At 41.5% G+C, this 19011-nt stretch overlaps 1 protein-coding gene across 1 annotated transcript; it reads left to right on the forward strand.

The window, feature by feature from the left end:
• The first annotated feature begins 4979 nt into the window (after positions 1-4979).
• On the forward strand, positions 4980-18297 carry LOC103736557 (olfactory receptor 1J4-like). Its single transcript, XM_008836064.2, is given in 3 exon segments — positions 4980-5467; positions 17347-18068; positions 18071-18297. Coding segments are annotated over 3 exon segments (1437 nt in total).
• The last annotated feature ends 714 nt before the right edge of the window (positions 18298-19011 follow it).

Here is a 19011-nt window from a genome sequence, read left to right on the forward strand (position 1 = left end):
TTATCTTTGGTCAGAATGAAGCGAAGTTGTGGGCAAACATATCCTTTTTCCCTGATAGCATCACCTCACTTTTTGTGAATCATGGTCTCCCTGTAGCCCCAGGTAGCCTGGAATTCACTCTGTAGACCAGCTTTGCCTAGATTTCAGTAAGACTCACGTGCCTCTGCCTTCCTAATTCTGGGATCAAAGGCGGGTACCACCTTCCCTGACTTCATCTTACTTTTGTTTTTAACTCAGCTCATGTGACCTGTCACTATTAGTAGTCCTCAACCTCCTCATGGGGTCAGATCAAAAGAGCCTTCCATGAAGGGTCTCCAAACTGTGAGGAGGAGGAATGTCTGTCTTTAGCTCACCTAAAACTATTTTATTCATTATTTTTATTTTATGTGTATGAGTGTGTTGCCTGCTTGTATTTAAGTGCACCCATGTAGTACAATGCCTGCAGGGGTCGGAAGAGGGCATTGGATTCCCCTAGAACTGGAGATAAGGATGGTTCTTAGCCACCATGTGGGTGTTGGGAATCAAACCAGGGTCCTCTACAAGAGCAGCCAGGACTCTTAACCACTGAGCCACCTCTCCAGCCCCTTCAGCTAACTTCTGAATTGTGGAGGCTACTGACTTAGGGGAGGGGCAATGCAATTAGACAGATCCATTCTTCTTACTCTTTATCCTGACTTTTCCACTTTTGTGGTCCAGAGTGGATGTCTCAGCTTTACTCTCCATTTCTAGAATGCTTACCATTCTTACCTGTCTGTAGTTGCTTATTGGATTTTTTTGGAGGGGATATAAACCTGGAGAACTATTCTGCCAACCTGCTGATACCACTTTTAGTAGTTTTGTTTCTACCACTTTTAATAAAGATATAACTGGTTTATTCTGCCACCCTTACTGTGTGCAAACATTCTGAATACGTGTACTTACATTTGCACATTAATTTCATGCTTTCATGTTTTGTGTTATTACTTAGCTCATAACTTAAGCCCTTGGTTAGGGACATTGTAAATAAGGGGCACAGCTGGTACTGTTCTCTGCTCAGTGATTAATGACCTTGGACTCAGTCTCATCACTCATCCTCCTGAATGAACCCTAGGATCTGCTCTGTGGAGTATCTCAGAGGAATACAGAGACCCACAAACTCTCAGACAACAATAATCTATGAGCTATAAAGATGTTGGAATTTGTGTTTTGGGAGGATGTGAGGGCAAGCCTTGCTTTGTCTGGGGACAGTGTGTGATCTGTAATTACTTCAGACCATGCTACAATGCATCAGAAGCCGTCATGACTAGGATCACTGATGCTTCTCACATGAGCGTCAAGATCAGGCACATTTTTTCAATCTCTTGTGGTTCAGTCCATCTAGTCCCTTCACAGATATACTCCCATGGGCAATACAGGAAATGGTTAAATTAGTCCAGGCTGGTTCCTTTTCTCACTAGACTCATGGGTTTTCTCCTGGGCATTAATCTTGTTGGTAGATGCACATCTTGTCTACTTTTCTGCTGCTTGAAAACAGACAGGAGCATCCAGTAGACCCTTTAGCAGGAAAGCTTCTTCCTGGTTTTGGTTAGTCTTCTTCATAAGAAGAAAATGAAAGTCTTGGATAGAACATATTTGAGCTCATCAGGATTTGTCACAGGTCAGAAGAAGATGAGTAATCATTTCCCTGTACTAGAATTGTGTGTTTATGTGAGAACACATATAACTTGTTTGTTTTGTTGTATTAATTCAGTGTATTTAAGAGTGGATTGGCTCATGGAGTCACTTCTTTGTGTAAGAAAGGTAGGTATAGATTATAGGGATCTGAAAATCATCTCTTCTTGATAGAATATTTATGTTATGGTTTAGTGCTCTCTTTTACTTCATGGCTACATGAGTATCTCTGTGTAATAACTATTTTTTATGTGTGTGTGTGTGTGTGTGTTTGTATGTGTGTATGACTGGGTGTGATGTTCAGGTTCAATGTGTAATGTGGCAGGCAGTGTTAATTTATTAGGTATAAATTTGTTTCAAAGTAACACAATCTCTGTCTCTATTTAGACTGAGTATAGTTCTCTTAATGAGAATGACTACTGGTCTGAGAGATCTGTGACTGCTTGTATGTACATGTGACTGCATTCAAGTGTTTTATGTAACATATTTATGTTTTACTCTGGCATGGCTGTACATTGGAGATAAAGTTAATGTATGCTAATTTGTGCTTATTTTATACATGTATATATTTGCATGTTAGGGAGACAGACAGCTGTAGTCTCCATTCAGTCTTATCTCTTCTTATGTCAGGCAGCTCATAGCAGGATCCTCCTTAAGTTAAATGAGCATCTATTTACAAATACGACTTCATGTCCTCAAAGTTACGCATGGGCACTTTTTCCTTGGCCCTCAACAATGCCATAGTTCTATTCTTGGGAATACTACAGTGAATAAACGCTTACACTCGGTTGTCACATACATCTTGGTTCAAATATCTAATCTTGATTCTTCATAGCTTTATGATATTGGGTTGAACTCTGTAAAGTCAAAAGTCTGAACTGTAAAATATGAGGAGGCTAAGGATTTATCCCCACATGCTTTACATTATAAGGGTGCAATAAACGATATATTCTCAAATTGTGATTTATTTCTTAGAGAAATTGTTTTGGCAAGGACCGAGGAAGCAGACACATTTAAATATCATTTATCACACTTGACCTCACTCCTTCCCCTCTTCATGTTTGAATGTGATTCCAGCTGTCCTTTTCACAGAGAGAGTGGAGCCTCCCTGGTGGTGTAGTGGTTAGAATGATGACCTGACACAGAAGGTGGTTTGAATCAGGTCATCATTTGCTTATCTAGTCATTAAAGGTGAACATTCATTTGATCTCTAAGTTCTGAATTTTCTTCTACAGAGTCTGGACTTGCAAGATCCTTGGATTAGTAAATGCCAGTGTGTTGTCAGATCTCAGTTTGTTACTATGCCCTTCTCCTCCCTCTATATGACTGCTTCCCCCTCTGCTCCTCTCTGCTCTTAAAGTGGCTTACTACCAGGTGACCATGCCTTGGAGTGATGATCTTTCCGTGGATCCTATTTCTTGGACCTCTGTATGTGTTCTCCAACTTTGATTTGACTGTGACTAGATAAGGTACTAAGTTGTGTTACAAAAACTTCTCAGAGGTCTTATGCTCAGAATCAGGATCCACTTCAGTATGTGGTTTCCCACTTCTGTTTTCACACTCAAAAACATGAAAAAATACAACTACTGGAATGTTTGTTTTAGAGGTACTCAGTAAATGTTTGATGACTGTTGGGATTAAATCACATAAATGCTCCAGGAAAATTTAATGTATACTTTGATCTAGTGACTGTGAAATTTGGTTTGCCCCCAAAAATCTTGATGTAGCCCTGTTGTGCAGACATAATTATTATATATCATCACGTTCTACTCTCACAGTGTCCAAACGTGAGTGTACATAGTAGGCTATCATCTGAGACATGAATATTAGGAGTTAATCATGCAAGTGGTGTGGGTAACATCGAAACCCTGAAATAATTTCAGATGTGGCTGAGAATTTCCTTTCTTTAAAATATTTTTATTGAGAGACTAGAGAGATTGGTCATTGGTTAAGAGCACTGGCTGCTCTTGCAGAGGTCCCAGCATCCACATAGTGGCTAACATCTACCTCTAACTCCAATTCCAGGGGATTGGTACCCTTTTCAGACCTGCTTGGGCATTTCATGATATGGGTACACTTACACACATGTAGGCAATGCACTCATACACATAAAATGAAAATAATAAAATATTAAAAACCATTTTTATTGATTCTTTGAGCATTTCATTCAAAGTATTTTGATCATCAGGTATTGGATCAATTTGGTAAGAGCTCATTTAACATCAGCTCTGACTGATGCTATGGTAAATTTTCAGGACAGGTTATAATTAAATGATTATGAATCTATTTGAATTGAATAGATACTCAAAATCCTAGAGCATGATAAAGTTCTCGGGTTTCTGCTATGGGAAATTTCCTGGGACAAAATTTCAAGTCTGTTACTGTGAATACATCCTTGTGTTGAGAGAGAGAGAGAGAGAGAGAGAGAGAGAGAGAGAGAGAGAGATGAGGAGATGAGAAGAGGAAGGAAAGAAGGAAGGAAGGAAGGAAGGAAGGAAGGAAGGAAGGAAGGAAGGAGACAGGAGGAGAGAAGAAATGGAGATTGGGAGGAGGCTAGGGTTTGGTTTGATGAAAAGAAAATGTTTCTACTGTCATTGCTGCTGTTAAGGATTTAGTTCCCATCCCTATGGTCTAGTGTCTGTGTTACTGCATCCTCGGGGACTGTGAAATTACTGGAGTTTATTGATTTTTTTATGCCAGTAACTAGGTCTAGTCTAAAACTCACCTTACTCTCCTGTTTTTCTGAATTCCAGGAGAATGATAACAGATTTCTTGCTGAACGTGTCCTACTGTAGTATTCAACATGGAAGAATATGTCCATGTGTATGGATCTGCTCTAAGATTATTGCATGCATTTTTATAGATTTCCCTCAAATCTTTATACATAGATAATAGCATTATTGATTTATAGAAGAAGGAACTTAGATAAATGCATGGAAAGTGACCCAAGGACAGAGAAAAATAAACAGAGGCAGGGGCCATCTTAAGCCTCCTAGCAGCAGGACTGTAGCTCTTGCTCAGTGTTCTATGAAATGCTTAAAGAATCTGTGCTCCAAGAGAGGATTTTATTATGTTCCTAGTGCTCAAAACATTGTTTAGAACATGTGTGAATAAGTGAATATCTTTGCATTCTTTCTTGAAGAAAATTTTGTTAACATTGGAAATTCCCATGTTCAGTTTGAAGTCAATTTGAGATTCAGGTTGTAATGTGTAGTTTTTCTGAATTTGGATGCAGTCCCCTGGAAAAAAGCAGGCATGTTATGTCTGCTTGGTGAGGATCTCAGGTTTCTGATATTTTCTGCTCCTTCATTCCCAGCAGGAAGAGGACCATGAGGAGGGGGAACCAGAGCAGTGTGTCTGAGTTCATCCTCCTGGGGCTCCCCATCCAGCCAGAGCATCAGGGCATCTTCTTCACCCTGTTCCTGATCATGTACCTGACCACAGTGCTGGGGAACCTGCTCATCATCTTGCTCATCAGGCTGGACTCTCGCCTCCACACCCCCATGTACTTCTTCCTGTCCCACCTGGCCTTCTCTGACATCTCCTTATCATCTGTCACCATCCCAAAGATGCTCAGCAACATGCAGACTCACCACCCGTCTATCCCTTATGAGGGGTGCATCTCTCAAATGTATTTTTTCTTACTCTTTGCATCTTTTGACAACTTCCTTCTTGGAGTGATGGCATATGACAGGTATGTGGCCATCTGCCACCCACTCCAGTACATGGTTATTATGAGAGAGGAGTTGTGTGACTCATTGATGGCTGGATCATGGTTTCTCTCTAGTATGTGTGCCCTGCTGCATACCCTGCTCCTGTCCTGCCTGTCCTTCTGTGCTGACAACACTATCCCCTACTTTTTCTGTGATATCAATGAACTCCTGAAGTTGTCCTGCTCAGATACCTCCCTCAATGTGCTAGTCATCTTCACTGAGGGAGGAGTGTTGACTCTTCTGCTACTGGGTACTATTTTGGGCTCTTATATTTGCATTGGTTTTACTGTTCTGAAGATCCCCTCCACTAAGATCTACAAAGTTCTGTCCACCTGTGGTTCCCATCTCTCCGTGGTATTTTTGTACTATGGGGCTATTGCAATCATTTATTTCTTTCCTTCTTCAACCAGTTCCAAAGTCAAGGATGTAATTGCTTCGTTGATGTATGCAATGGTGACGCCCATGCTGAACCCCTTCATCTACAGCCTGAGGAACAGAGACATGAAATTGGCTCTGGGACTGCTAATTAAAAGAAGGGTTGTTTTTGTCAATTGACAATTATCCATTCATGTTCTTCTTTTAAAATTTTTTATTAATTATTTTTATTTTACGTGTATGTGTGTATTGCCTGCGTGTAGGTGAGTGTGCCTGTGTCATGCAATACCCACGGAGGACAGAAGAGGCTGTCTGATCCCCTGAAACTGGAGTTACGGACAGTTGTTAGCTGCCACGTGGGTACTGGGATTCGAACCTGGCTCTTCTGCAAGAACAGTCAGTGTTCTTAACCACTGAGCCATCTCTCCAGCCCCCTGTTCATGTTCTTAATTCTCCTAGTGATGCTTCCAGAGGTACTTTCTGAAAAAAATTGTAGATGACCACATTAGATTCCAAAACAGTCATAATGCTTCCCATTCTTTCAGTTGTAGAGTTTATTTCCCCACTCCTTGAATGTAGGCAGAGTTGCTTTGACTAATCTGTTTGACTGAAAGGAGGTTATATTTCTAAACACAGAAAAACTTGGTCCCTCCCTACTGCTTCTGGAATCATAAGACAGTCGTGCAATCTAGCCTGATCTAGGTAGCATAACGATGCAAGGCCAAATGGGGAGCAAAGATATTCCTGGTCAGCCAGCACCCAGGAGACCTGCTAAGTGGTGGTGGGATATCTCAGCTAACCTTGAAAGACCTTGGAATTCATGTGATTAAATGTTAAAATCACTGTGTTTGGGGATTATTATGCATCAAGAGCTAATTATTGGGCTGGAGACAAGGCTTAGTGGTAATAGCACACACTGTTTTTTGCACAAGACCTGAGTTTGATTCCTAGATTTCGTGCTGGGTGACTCACAACTGCCTAGAACTCCAACTCCAGGTGATCTGGTGTCTTCTTTGGCCTCTACAGGCAGGGACATGCATATACAAGACCCATCACACAGACCCCGTCCATAATATATATGTATATTATGTATATATATATGTAACAATATTAACCAAGAAAGAGGTCACGAAATTGAGAAGGATGGATGTGTGGGAGGATTTGGAGGCCTGAGAGGGTGAGGTGAGAGGTGATGAAAATATGGGGATCATGTATGAATGATTGCTGATATACCATGCTGGTATCTTAAAATATGAAAATATTGTAAAAAATTTGACATTATTATTATTGTTGTCTCTGTGACAGAGACCCCAAAGGGAAATAGGTCAATGAAATTATTTCCAAATTTCTAATAACAATGTATGTTATTTTCTAAGTAGCACTTCCTTTGTGGAACAGCATACCTATGGAAGCATAGTTCTATGTGTTGAAAGGAGTTAATTTTTGCTTCACAGGCACCAGTATTTCTAGATAAGACAAGCTCAGTACTCATGGACACAATTCATTCTTTTGACATTTATTATGTGTCCATTGGCCCTGGAATATGATAGAAATGAAGGAATCAGATGAGAATACTTTTTCTTTGTACAAATTTTATATTCTGGTTGTGAAAACGGAAAACAAACACATTCTATAAATAAACACTGAATTTAAGTGCTGTAAAAGATCAGTTTAGAACATCAGGAATGTGGACAGTACACTGCAACTTTAAGAAATGTGACACAGACTGTGACTTCTAGACAAAGAGGAGACTGTAGTGAGGAGCTGAACCATGGGGAAAGTTTTAAGAAGAACATCCCAGGGAGAAGAAGCTGTAAGAGCAGAGTGATGAGACACCAGCTGTGTTCCACGAGACTGAAGTGATCAGAGGAGTAATTACTAGAAGAGCAACAGGAGAGAGATGGAACGCTAATTTGAAACTTTCAAGCTCTGCAAACTGCTATTTGACTTTTACTAAGAATTATTTATGTGACCCTTGGGTACTTTTTAGCAGAGTGAAAGAACGTGGCTATTTTGTTAAAAACAAAGTCTATTATGTATGGTAAAGGACTCAGAACGATCCTATGGGATATATAGTTTATTGTAATGAAGCAAATTAAAAATCCATTATCTCACATAGTCAAATATATTTATTAATTTTTATTGAATGTTTTTATTGAGTTCTTCTGTGTTCTATACATTAAATATTAATCATATTTAGAACCCTTCTCCCAGACCTCTCAATGGGAAGAAGCTCATGGCTGACACTGTAAACATAGTCAAACACACATGGATGGAGAGATCATCAATCTGATAGAAAACCTTCAGTGTCATATATCTAGACAAATGAAATTTCTTGCATTTCTAAATTATTTTGGTATATTTTTTATTGAATTTAATCATCTTTATTCCCTTTTGCCCATTGGCCCTCTCACAGCCTCCCATTGGAATTTATACATTTTGTCATTTGTGCTAAGGCCTATCATGTTAAGTGAGGGTCCCAGACAACCCTCAGTGCAAGTTCATCCACTGGGTCTAGGCAGCCTATGTAAAGTCCCTCCCTGTAGGAAGATCAGCTCTTTTTCACCCAGCAGTAACCAGCTGTCAATAATTTTTCAACTGAGATTGGGGGTTGTTGGCCATTTCCATAGGTCTGCGCTGACGTTTTCTCTGCTTGAGTTTGCATAGGTCTTGTGTGTGTTGACACCATTGTTGTAGGTTCATATGAGAAGGTCCCAGGAGCTTTCGGACCCTATTTACATATGATCATGTAACTCCTCTCTGGATCTTATTTTCTGCCTCCTCTTCTGCCTCCTTCCTGAGCCCTGGGTGGATAGAGTGCAATGTAAGAATCTTGACCTTGGACTCACACTCCTCAGACTTCTTACTCTCCATGCTTTGGTCATTTGTGACCTTTTGTGTTCCTGGAACTCTGTTGTATGAGGGAACTTCATTGATGAGAATAAAGAGATGCATTAGTCTCCTCTTTACCCCTTGTTCTATGTTCCATGAGCCTTAGGCGTAGAGGTTGGATTGCAGATGTGACACTTAGGCTTGGAAAATTTAGACAATGCCTTTGTGAGAACAGTTGTGGAATTCTGTAATAGTCTCTGTCTGTTGTGAAAGAAACTTCTTTGATGCATGGTAACTGGGATACTTGTCTGTAAATATAAGGATCCATATTTTGCAGTGTAAGAAATTACATATGTCTAGGGATGTGACAACCTTGGGGTTTCTCTAATTTCTAAGACCTTTGCAACCATGTGTATTTGGCTATGTTTACAGTACCACACATGAGTTTCCTCCCATTAAGTAGGCTTCATGTCCAATTAGGTATCGGTTGATTACCCAAAGATAAAAGTGTCACTATTGCACTAATATTGTTTGCTGTGCCAGCCATTGATGTGGTTTTTAGGCCTTGAAGCTGTGGTTGGACCATCGATTTGTGCGTAGTGCTGTCCAAAGTTCTGAGAGCTAGCCTTCCGGGGAGGTGTCTTACAGGTCAGTTCTGGTTCCATTGTTCCTTACAGTATCAGGAATCAAATTCCCTCTTGTGAGGCAGGCCTCAAATCCAGTCAGACAGTGGTCAGTTATCCCATAACAGTTCTGTCACTATTGTATCATTGGGAACATCTTTCCTGGCACATTAGTATTGTAGCCTGCAGTGTCCAGTCCTGAGTGATCATTGATACTTTTTCTCCCCCAGTAGCCTGCATAACACCTTCTGTCATTTTTAAAGATAGCCAACAGGCCTCCTGCCCATTTCCCCAGTGTGGATGATCTCATAATTAGGGACATCTCAGGACACAGGCTTGACTCAATGGGCTTTAATATATATGACAGAATGCATGAAATCTGGTGGGAAGGTTAAGGGGGGAATGTTAATAGGGGAGGGGAACTAAATATGAGTAAGATTATTCTATGAAATGCATAAAATTTCAATTAAAAGATATATTGAAATGTTGGGGGACCCTGCTACTAAGGTTGTAGTCCTCCATGTCCGGATAGCTCTAAGGTGCTTGGAGCTATATGGAAGGACTCCCTTTCTCAGCGGGGGCCTCCTGCTCTCTGCCTGACTTACCTGGAAAGTGCCGCCAACCACGGATGCCTGACTTTATTTGGAACATGACGTTTGGCATAGTTACCTGGAGTAAAAACTACCCCCATGTTTTTTTCTATATGATAATTAGGCATTGCCACATAGTTGGATGATAGGATCCTTCTACTACATGTAAATAAAGCATACTATGAACACCTATCAGCTGAAGCTTTGGCTGCTGCCTCCACACTATATTTTCCCTAACCCCCACTGAATAAACGGAGCTGTTTCACTGAGTCTGGAGCTGTATCACTGAGTCTGGAGCTGTATTACTGAATCTGCCTCCCGGAAGTGCTTTCTTCTGTCAGTGCTCACTGGCTATCCTGACCCCGTTCATCACTTCTGCTCCCTTTGTTCTCGTGGATCAGTGGCCAATGACCCACGAGGGGAGGGAGAGACCCCACACTGAAAAAGCATAGTCAACAGGGGATATGTTTCCTAATTGGTTTTAAACTGAGTCCTCTGTGTCTTAGAGTCCATGAGTATGGTATCTTCATCAATAGGGTCTTACCACGTAGTTATGATGAATAATCAGGGGCAATAGCTTGTGTTGTTTTGGAGACCTCTGAGGCTTCCTTGACCCATAACTGATAGGAATAGGAGGGAGACTGGGGAGAGAGAAAGGGTTACAGTGGGGCTGGGCTGCTGTTGGAGAAATCCCAGGGCCCTGACTCCCTCCCCATGTTCAAATGCACTTCACTTCTTCTGTGCTGAGATTTTGGCAGAGCTGAAGGAGCTGATGAGTTTTCATTCTCCTTTTTACATATTTCAAGAACCCAGCGGTCTTGTTCAAGGTTCTCTGGAGGAACCGGACTGACAGAATGATAGAAATATTATACAGGATGCTTATTATATTTACATTCACAATACTGTCTGGGTAGTTCAACAATTGCTGTCCCATACCCGAGAGACTGAGAATTTGGTAATTGCTTAGTTCACAAGGCTGGATGTCTCAGAAATCTAATCTGGCACTGAAGACTGGGAGATTTCCTGTAGGGCCACAGATTTCAGGCCACAGTGGAAGCCTGGAGGAGCTGGTTCTACACCAGCAAAGGAATGCAGAGGTGGCAGCACCAGGGAAGATGCACTTGCCAGTGAGAATGAAGACAAGTGGGCAAAACAGGGAAGTTTCTTCTCCATCTCCTTGTACTTGGGCAGCCAGCAGAAGTGTCACCCACATTTAGTGTGGTTCTTCCCACTTCAAATAGTCAAATCAAGAAAATCTCTCACAAGAATGCCCAGTAGTTTGTCTTTTAGTTAAAACCAGATCTAGTCAACATGACAATGAAGATTACTTAGCTCAGTCAATCAATGAGTATTAATCATATATTAATGTAAATTATTTAGGACTAATTATCTTTTGTGACTTGACAATGATAATTCTAGGAAGAGGTGATATTTAGTGAGATATTTAGTTTCCCACCTAGAAATATAAATAGGCAAAGAGGAGTCCAGGGTATCTAATATAATAAGACTCTTAAATCTCACTCAAAGGCCCATGCCTAACAGGGTGGAAGTATTGTAAAGTGAGGAAGCCTTAGGAGGTAGGGTCTAAAAGAGTGTAAACTAGGTAGCTTAGGACATACCCTTGTAAGGGGGGACAGGACCTATTTCTTCCTCTGCTTCTCTATCTTCCTGTCAATGAAGTGAGAAAGTCATTCTATGCCATGCACTTCTACCTTGAGGCACTATTTTATCACAGGCCCCAAACAATGGAAAAAACTGATTATGGGTTGAAACCTCCAAAACTGGGACAAAACAGCTTTTGATACTTTATAAAAGTTTATTGTCTCAGGGATTTTGTGATAGCAATGGGAAGATGATAACATAGTGTCTCTGATGTCTGGACTGTTTGGGCAACTCTTGCACGAGCAGTTCAGTGTTTGCTGAGTCCTTGTTTAGTCCCTCCTGTGTGGGTTCCTCCCCAGGGACTGATAGGAATTGAAGGTAATTTCTACTTTGATTCTTTCTTAACCAGGAACCTAGGGACTTAACGCTGAGTCTTTTGGTATTCTGCTTTTTATCTGGAGCTCAGGGACAGGCAGAAGTAGGTCACAAGGTCTTGGGATATAGAAGATGCCAGGTTTTTATTCTGAGACAGTGTCTCCCTGCAGCTATGGCTGGCCTGGAACTAGGCTGATCACACAGAGACCTGCCTATCTCCATCTCTTGAGTACTGGGATTAAAGGCATGTGCCATCATGCCTGCCTGCTTTTCATCTTCTCAGTGTCCTTAACAGAAGCCAAAGACTCAGATAGCTGGATTACCAGGTAAGTGACATGACCAAGAGCTGGCAGAAGTCCAAAGAAGCTGGGAGTTCTTGGTTGGAAGGATGTGTGTTTCTGTCATTTTGTGTGTATTCAGCATGTTTTCCAAATGTATGCTGTGTGGTAGTGTGTTAGTTATAAAATGTAGATATATCTACTCTTTGTGAGATTTGTCCATGTGTGTGTGTGTGTGTGTGTGTGTGTGTGTGTGTGTGTGTGCATGTGTGTGTATGTGAAGATAGGGAACTGACCAGCTTTTTCCTCTCTAGATCTAAAACATACAGCTCTAAATAGGCATACATTAAGCAAGAGTGGGCTGTTTATCTGTGTTTGTTTTTTTGGGGGGGGGGAGTTCCAAAGCATTTTTAAATAAAATATTGGCCATACCCTTATTCTATGACTCATTCATTTTCATCCATCAACAGATAGAGTTCAGTGGATAAGATTGAAGGGTCTGAAGAAGACAGATGTACTGAGCATTCAGGAACAGTTTCCTGTATTTGTTCATTTTCAAATGGGGTATGTAATCTTGCACTTTTTCTGAGTCATAAATAGCACACAGTTTCATGTACTTGAGAATGGTGTGTGTGTTTGTGTACGTGCGTGTGTGTTGTCTTATTAGCATGCGCTGTTTTTATGTGCTGTCCCCATGAATGGAAAGGGCCCAGAGCGTCACTGACTACATGCATGGTAGGCACAGGTCAGTGGGAACTGGAACTGTTATCCTGAGTGGGGGTGTATGTGTGCACCATCTGTGTTTTTTATTGCCTGACAGGGAAGAGGCATGTGTGTGTAACTGAGTTGTTTAATATATTTGATCTTGTGAGGGTTTTTTTGGTCTGGTGTGTGTGTGTGTGTGTGTGTGTGTGTGTGTTTCTATATTCTAAGTTGTGTTTTTTATGTCTTGATGGATGTGTTGTGTTGATTTTATAACTGCTTTGTGTGGCTGTGTGAGTTATTTGTGTGTTGTTTACCAAATTTTGTATACTAGTTGTGAGTTTTGTTATTATGACTCTGGGTAATTGAATCATACATCCTTTCTTTAGAACTACTATAGGTGGTAAAAAATCAGAAATCAGAAACCTGTCTGTTGGTATGTACATGTGTGTATAATGTATATATGTTCCATCTGTGTATTCTAGAGCATCTGGTTGGCCCCTGTGAAGTCAAATTTCTCCTTACCAGTCTCTCAGCAGTAAAGATTCTTCACAGGGTAGGCAAGATCATGTGTATTTCGTTACTGTGCAGTTCTTATATAAAGTCTGAGAGCTCAGTGTCAGAAAATAATAGCTGGGTGCAATCATCAGTCTGGCCCTGTACCTTTTTGTGTCCTTAATAGTGGATAGAGCTCTCTGAGATGCATACTCCTCACTATCTTTTTAAAAATATTTTAATTTTCCTCGGGAGTGTTTGGATGGGAGGGAGGAAGGACACTTATGCAGATGACCATGGGAGTAGGGGGTGAACTCAGGAGAGGTAAGTGGGTGTTATCTTGGTAGAAAGTGGGGAAAACGGGAGTGCTTGGTTTCAGGAGTTAGGAGGGAGGTCAGACTGGTGGAGAGAGAGGAGAGATGAATGGAGTTTGGGTGGCATGGGAAGCCAGAGGTAAATGTGTTGACTTGGGAACGCCCTGAGAAATACACATAAGGTGTCTGAATATAAGTGCATGTGTATACCTGTGAACTGTATGTTAAGGAGCACAGATCCAGACAGGAAAGACCTCTGTTTGAGCGGTTAGTCAGAGTAGTCCAAGAGGCTCCCAAAATAACACAGGCCATTGGCAGAATCCTTAGTCATCTGCCAAAATTTGAAGTTAAGACCCTACCGCTGAAGAAAGGACATACTTTAGACACCAGACTTGAGCAATGGAGCTGGAACTGATCGGAAGCCTTCTCCCTGAAGACTAGCTCTCACAGTTCTAGAAGATACTACGCACACTGCTAATAACCTAATAACCACAATGACTGGCACAGCAAACTACCTCTATAGGTGCAATAGTGGCACTGTTATGGGGGAGGGGGGAATCAACAACTATTTAATTAGACTTAAAGCTTTCCCCTTGTGGGGGGTACTCATGGGTGGTACTGTAATTACAGTTGAATCCACATGGCTGGAAAGGTCAGAGATCCTAGAGAAAATATCTGTCTTATCTCTAGCCAAATGAAATTTCGCGTCATATGCTAAATAGGAATCCTTATGTTTATAGACAAGGGTAATGTACATCATTCATCAAAGAAGCTTCATTTTACCTGAGGCTACTGCAGAGTACCACAACTGGTCACACACAGAGAATATACACCTGAGAGATGCCCAACCCTAGGTGACGCATCTACAGTGGAACCCCTATGCCTAAGACTCAAGGACTATAGTGAAAGGGAGGCAAAGAGAATATTAGTGCATTCTTCAGTTCTCACCAGTGACGCTTCCTTATACAACAGAGCATGATGCACACAGAAGGGCACAACTAAAGTTTAGAGAATAAAACTGTAGAGTGTGTATCTGTGACTAGAACTCCTATATTAAATCTCACTCACCCACAGCTCAGGTGCCATTGCTGAAGAGGAGGTAGAAAGATTGTAAGAGTCAGCGTTGGTCCATGAACAAAGGAAAACAGATGCTTTCAGGCCACAAGAATCTTGCTCATGTGAACTTTTGGCAATGGTGGTGTTGTCCACAAGATCAGTGGCAACTCAATCAGACAAGGACCGAGCACAGAGTGAGGGAAATGCACTGGGCAGCAGGATTACCCTAGCATGGGAACTGCTGGGAACTGATTACTACTGGTTGAGGGATACTAGATATTCCCTAAGAGCTCTAGATGGGATGACTAGAGTCCACTAGATGAACTCCCACAAAGGAGCCATCACTCCGGCACCTAGTAGCTCAGTTTAAAAAAAACAGATTTTCTCATGAGAGCACCTGGGCATCTTCTTTCAAGTCACACAGGATGACCAAAGGGAATTTCTTCCCTTGCTCACCTGTGGATGAAATTATTGGTTTACCAAAACACAGAATTTGATTTAAGGCTCATTAAAACTGTGAGCTTATCCTGAGGGTAGAACAGCCTAGATTTTGTCTTACTTACTTTTTGGAGGCCACTTCTGAATCCCTTGCCCTCCCCCAGAGAAACTGCCTGATTCTGAACCTTTGTGCAGTTTGATTTTCTTTGTGCTACGTCTTAGATTCTTTTCCTGTATCCTCTCACTTTCATGATGAATTTCTGAAGCAGTACCTCTCTCTTAATCTCTTTGGGATGAAGTCCCTTCTTAAATGTCCAAGGTGGATTGTGTTGGTAAGAACAGAGGAAGCAGATTCATTTATAGAGCATGTGTCATATTCCACGACCTGTTTACCTTCATCGTTGAGTGTGTCTCCAGCGGTCTCTCCCACACAGAGAATGGTTTGAATCCAGGTCATTTCGGTTTGCTTAGCCAGCCATTAAGTTTGAGTATTTACTTGACCTCCAACTTGTGGATTTTCTTCCAATCACACTTGAATTGCAAACATTTTGATTTACCATGGGTTGAACTTACATGGGTTGTCAGATCTCATCAGAGGCTTAAATCACTGTGTTCTTCTTCTTCCCATGGGGTGAGATGATACCTTGACCCCTCTGCTCCTCTCTGCTCTTAAAGAGGCTTCTTTCCTCATCTTCTGTCTGTGATGTCTCATTTTTGAAGAATTATCTCCTTATGTGGCTTAGGCTGGCCCAGAACTCTATATGTAGCTGATGCCAGCCTCAAACTCAAGACCCTCCTGGGTTGCCTTCCTTAAGTCCTTAGAGTGTAGGTTTGAAATTCACACCCTTCATGGACTTTCTAATGTATGAATCAAGGTGTAGGACCACTAGAATGGTGACAAGTAGGGCATCTGATCATATTGAAAGAGCCTTGAATTGTGACATCATCAGGTATTACTTTAATGGTTAGAATCAATTACATATTAACCCTGAGATTTAGTTTCCTGATGCCTAAATTTAATGTTACATCAATGCCGTGGTCCTAGTAGGAGTTCATTGAACATCAATTATGATCAATTTTATGATAAATTTTCAGAATTGGTTGTATATCAATGATTATGACTCTATTATGAATTGAGTAGACTCAAAGTCCCGAAGTCATGATAAAGTTCTGAAGATTCTGGCATGGCAGGTTCTCAGGTCTGCTACTATGAATGAAAGCTTGTACCGGGACAGAGGGAGAGAAGTGTGGAGAGAGGAGAGGAATCAGGGAAGAAGGAAGGAGATAGGGAGAGAGGAAGAGAGAAACGGGGATAGGAAGAGGGAGGGGAGAGTAGGGTGGAGAGGGGATAGAGTTAGGTGGAATGAAAAGACAAGGTTTCTGTCATTGCTGCTCTTAGGGATTTAATCCCCATCACCATGGTCTAGGTTCTGAATTGCTATGTCCTCAGGGACTGTGCAATTCCAGGTGGTCAATGATGTTTTTTATCAGAACAGGGTCTGTTCTAAGGCCCACCTGGGTGGAGAGGGGATAGAGTTAGGTGGAATGAAAAGACAAGGTTTCTGTCATTGCTCCTCTTAGGGATTTAATCCCCATCACCATGGTTTAGGTTCTGAATTGCTATGTCCTCAGGGACTGTAAAATTCCAGGTGGTCAATGATGGTTTTTTATCAGAACAGGGTCTGTTTTAAGGCCCACCTCACTCCTCTATTGTTCTGAGTCCTGGAGTTTGATATCAGGTTTTCTGCTGAATTTGTCCTACTGTACTGTCTGTCATAGACGAATGACCATGTGAAGGTATCTGCCCTTAGATTATTTCATGCATTAACATAGATTTTCCCCATATTCTCATGGCTAGATGACAGCATTATTGCTTTATTGAGAGAACTTAGGGACACACAGTAATAATGGCCAAAGGAAACTGAATACGTAAACTTCTGAGACTGGGGCCACCTCAAGCCTCCTGGCAGCAAGCCTGTAACTCTTGCTCAGTATTCTATGAAATGCTTATAGAGTGTGTGCTCCAGGAGGGAATTTTATTATCTGTTATGTTTCCAGTACTGAAAATGCTGTTTAGAAAACCTGTGAATAAGTGAAAAGACTTACATTCTTTCTTCAAGGAAATCTTGTTAGCATTATAAATGTCCCGTCTGTTCAGTTTGAAGCCAATTTGAGATTCAGACTACAAAGGGTGGAGTTTGTTTGAATTTTGATGCAGGCCCCTGGAAAAAAGCACGCATTTTATGTGTACCTGCTGAGAAGCTCAGGACTCTGACATTTCTTTCTGCCTTCATTCCTAGCAGGAAAAGGACCATGAGGAGGGGGAACCAAAGCAGCGTGTCTGAGTTCATCCTTCTGGGGCTCCCCGTCCAGCCAGAGCAACAGGGCATCTTCTTCACCCTGTTCCTGGTCATGTACCTGACCACAGTGCTGGGGAACCTGCTCATCATCCTGCTCATCAGGCTGGACTCTCGCCTCCACACCCCCATGTACTTCTTCCTGTATCACCTGGCCTTCTCTGACATTTCCTTATCATCTGTCACTGTCCCAAAAATGCTCAGCAACATGCATACTCAGCACCTGTCCATCCCTTATGACGGGTGCATCACTCAGATGTATTTTTTCTCACTTTTTGTATGTATTGACAATTTTCTTCTTGGAGTGATGGCATATGACAGGTATGTGGCCATCTGCCACCCACTGCACTACATGATTATCATGAGGGAGGAGCTGTGTGATTTTTTGGTGGCTGGATCTTGGTTCTTCTCTTGTATGAATTCCCTGCTGCACACCCTGCTCCTGTCCCGCCTGTCCTTCTGTGCTGACAACATCATCCCCCACTTTTTCTGTGATCTCAATGAACTCCTGAAATTGTCCTGCTCAGATACTTCCCTCAATGACATAGTCATTTTCATTGAGGGTGGAGGGTTGACTCTCCTGGCACTGGGTACTATTTTGGGCTCTTACATCTGCATTGGTTTTGTTGTCCTGAAGGTCCCCTCCACTAAGAAGATCTGCAAAGCTCTGTCACCTGTGGGTCTCACCTCTTTCTTGTATTTTTTTATTATGGGACTCTTGCAATTATTTATTTTTTTCCTTCCCCAAATAATTTTCAAGTTAAGAATATAATTGCTTCAACAATGTATACAGAGGTGACTCCCATGCTGAACCCCTTCATCTATAGCTTGAGAAACAAGGACATGAAGTTGGCTCTGGGGATACTTTGGAAAAGACGAGTTATTTTAGCAAAGTGAGAGTTATGTACTCAAGTTCATAATTACCCTAGAGATGCTTCCAGAGATACTTCCTTAAAATTGTATGGGTAAGTGGCTGGAGAGGTGGCTCAGCAGTTACGAGCTCTAGCTATGCTTGCAGAAGATCCAGGTTCGAATCATGGCTCCCAAACGGCAGCTAACAACTATCTGTAACTCCAGTTTCAGGGTATCTGGCAATCTCTTCTTTCCTCCACTGACATTGCAGAGCATGGGTGCACTTACCTACATGCAAGCTAAACACACGTATGTGTAAAATAAAAATAATAAATAAATTTTTTGAATTGTATGGGTAAATAGAGTAAATTGTGGAAATGACCACAGTATTCTGCACTTTTCCATTTTGGAGTTTATTTCTCCACTCCTTGAATATCAGCAGATCCTTTGACTTGATTTGACTAATAGGTTTGGTGGAAGTGGTTTTGAGATCTGCATGCTTTGAAAGGCTTTGTTCCTTCTATACTCATAATTATGAAGTCACCATATAAGGTAGCTGAAGATAGTCTTCATGAAGATCAAAGCTAACATGGCGGAGAGCAAAGATGCTCCAGCTAGCACTTCTCCAGCAAAGTAGACTTCATAAGCCCTTCATAGGGCTCTGATGTGTCCTAGTTGAGATGATCTGAATTGAACCAAGTTCAGAAGTACCATTCACCTTAATATAGTGGCAGGCTAAATGTGGACACTATAATATTA

The sequence above is a fragment of the Nannospalax galili genome, unplaced genomic scaffold, assembly GCF_000622305.1.
Source record: "Nannospalax galili isolate Female #2095 unplaced genomic scaffold, S.galili_v1.0 scaffold1198, whole genome shotgun sequence".
In the NCBI taxonomy this organism is placed as follows: domain Eukaryota; kingdom Metazoa; phylum Chordata; class Mammalia; order Rodentia; family Spalacidae; genus Nannospalax; species Nannospalax galili.